The 2,742-nt window shown below is 46.1% G+C and overlaps 1 protein-coding gene across 1 annotated transcript; it reads left to right on the forward strand.

The window, feature by feature from the left end:
* On the forward strand, positions 1 to 2,559 carry CSUI_008534 (uncharacterized protein; the record flags this gene model as incomplete). The annotated part of the gene is made up of 3 exons (XM_068068663.1): positions 1 to 66; positions 732 to 1,115; positions 2,037 to 2,559. Coding segments are annotated over exons 2-3 (891 nt in total), but the record flags the coding sequence as incomplete, so codon positions are not given.
* Positions 2,560 to 2,742: the final 183 nt, after the last annotated feature.

Below are 2,742 nucleotides of genomic sequence, written 5' to 3' on the forward strand. Positions count from 1 at the left end.
TAACGAAGCAATCGCAGAGTATCTCTTCGACGGAACAGCTGGCAAGGCTCTACCTCTCTTTGTCAGGTAAGACGAAGGGATAGAAGGAACGAAGGATCGAGACAAGGCGGGACGGTGGAGTTACTCTACTGTTCTTCTTCTTCTTTCTCTTCCGCTTTTTCTTACTTCACTTTTTACTCTCAGTTGGGTAGAGATGAATAAGCCTATTGCTGGACGTAGTATGTGTTGACGTTCTCGGGGGGTCCTTTCCGTTTCGTTCTGCTGGAGGGCTCTCAGGGTGTAGACGGAGGAGCCAGGAACTATATGTGAATGTATCCCTACTATCTTCAGAGACCTACCGGGAGACACCACTGCTTTCGTTGGGTGATGTGAGGGCTGAAGAGGTACAGCCTACATCACATCTCCATCTATCTTTCTTTACATATGTCCACATAATCGAGAGATCTTCATCTGCCTCTTTCTAATCTATCTATCTATCTCGAGTCTATCTACCTATCTCTAATCTATCTATCTACCTATCTTTTTGTATGTAATTTGGTGCGTAAGCAGGAATTTTTATACTTAGATCTTCAAGGGAATGATAGAGAATCACGTCTGTTTTGTAAAGACACTCCTGGCTCATCGCTCGCTCTTTCATTTCATCCGTCCGTACCTCCTTGAACGCTCAGTCATCATTCATCCCCTCTCTTTGTTTGTCCCGTTTCTTCTTTCTCCCTGTCTTCTCTCTTCAGACTTTCAGCAGCACTAATGGGAGTTGTCCTAAGATCTGACGCGGCTGCAAAGAGACTAGGAAATGATGGCCTTGCAGCAGAAGAAGGTGTAGAGACAGCAATAGGGGCCTTGGAGTTTCTCTTGCGTGCGTGGAGTACGTGGGCAGACCGTATACATCAGCAGCTTCTTGTCTTGCAAGGAAAATCTCAGTCAAATGGAGGCGGAGGGAATGGCAGTAGCCTTCCAGGTGTATCCCAGGAATCGAACCCTCAAGGTGGTCAGGTCCTCTCATCAAACATCACTGGGACAGGTGGAGGTGCAGGAGAGGAAAGTTTATCACAGAGGTCATGGCGTTCCCCTCTTGAACAGTCTATTCACTTCCTTATTCGAATCTTCGTAACACAGTAAGGATAAAACAGATAGATGGCTGTGTGTGAACTTCTTGGCACTCAAGCGAGATATTGTCTCTATCTATCTATCTATCTTCAATCTATCTATCTATCTATCCTTTATGCACACTATCTATCTTTAATCTATCTATCTATATGATGGGTAGGAATAGCCTGTAGGGTGTCTGTCTGCATGGGTTATGTGAGGTGCAAAAAGAGAAGGTTGTCTGTGGACTGCTGTGATCCTCATCCAAAGCCTCGTTCGGAGTGATTAGAGCTTAGTCCTGCTTATACTTCAGTCTACACGGATACCCGCGTCTCGCTTTCTCTCTGTAGAGATGTCTCCCCTGCGGATGTTCGGATCTGTCGCGCGTACATGCACTTGGTCCTTTTGTAGTCTCGCTGTCTAAAAGATCTTCTCTGTCTATCTTCACCCAGAGGCACGCCATGCACTGTCTCTCTCTCTCTATATCTTTGTAGAGGCTCGTTTCATACCGGTGATGGCAGTATTCGTAAGACTGTCTCCCTCAGTTTTCCGCTTTCTTTGCATTCCTTTGTGATGTCTAGCTATTCATCTGGGATGTCTATTATCTCTCTTCTTATCCGACTTAACTCATTCTTCTTTCCAAATGTTTCCTCATGTACCCGTGTATGTTTGAATTTACTTCATTCATCACGCCCTCATGCCTTCAGTTCATATATGTATCCATACATACATAAAACTTCACAGTACATCTCTATACACCTATATACCTACCAATCTGTCTGTTCTTTTTCTCGTGGCGAGTTCTCCCAATACAACATTATACTCATCTCTCTCTCTCTATCGCTCTCTNNTTTTTCTCGTGGCGAGTTCTCCCTCTCGGTATCCTTCCCATCCTTACATCTCTCTTGTTCTTTTTCATGGGATCTCTTCTTTGCCCCTTCGCTTTGTAGAGGTCTCTCTATCTGCTCGCACCGCGAGTCGAGTACATCTATGCCCGTGTCAAATCCCGAGGGTCATCTTTCAGCGACAGCAGGGGGAGGGCCTGGTATCTCCTCATCTGGAGTTCCATCGACGGCAGGTGCCGGAGGGTCGCTTTTAGATGACTTTCTTCGTTCCTTCGCTATTCTGGGAAGATGTATCATGCCACAGACTCTCGAGCAAGTCTTAGAGAAATCTCAACAACTTCGCCAGGAGGTGTGGAATCGACGGCGAGCTTGTGCTGAAGGAGGGGGGAGACAAGGGGGTCTCATGTCAACAGCTGGAAGAGGGGGAGAACAAGGAGCCGGGGGTGGTGGCGCGGGGGGAGGAAACAGTCAACTAGTAGCAGAAGACGACGAGCAATTACTCGATGAACTCAACTTTCTCTTTCTCTTCATTCAGCAGCTTATTGTTATACCCGTCTCAGGCACAAGTAAAACATCTCAGAAGTTAAGTCCGCCAGCACAAGTCCTCAGGAATGAAGTCTCTCAGGCACTGGTAAGAAAGAGAAGCTCACAGGCTGAAGAAAAAGATACATGGTCGACAGTTGTGGTTTGTGTGAAGACTTGTTTGTTCTATATCCAGATGTAGACTCTATGTAGGGGGATATCCACAACACTTGCTCTGCCGTTGTGAAGATACCTGTATATGATTCGAGTCTATCTATCTATCTATCTA

The sequence above is a fragment of the Cystoisospora suis genome (assembly GCF_002600585.1).
Source record: "Cystoisospora suis strain Wien I chromosome Unknown contig_4807, whole genome shotgun sequence".
Taxonomy (NCBI): Eukaryota; Apicomplexa; class Conoidasida; order Eucoccidiorida; family Sarcocystidae; genus Cystoisospora; species Cystoisospora suis.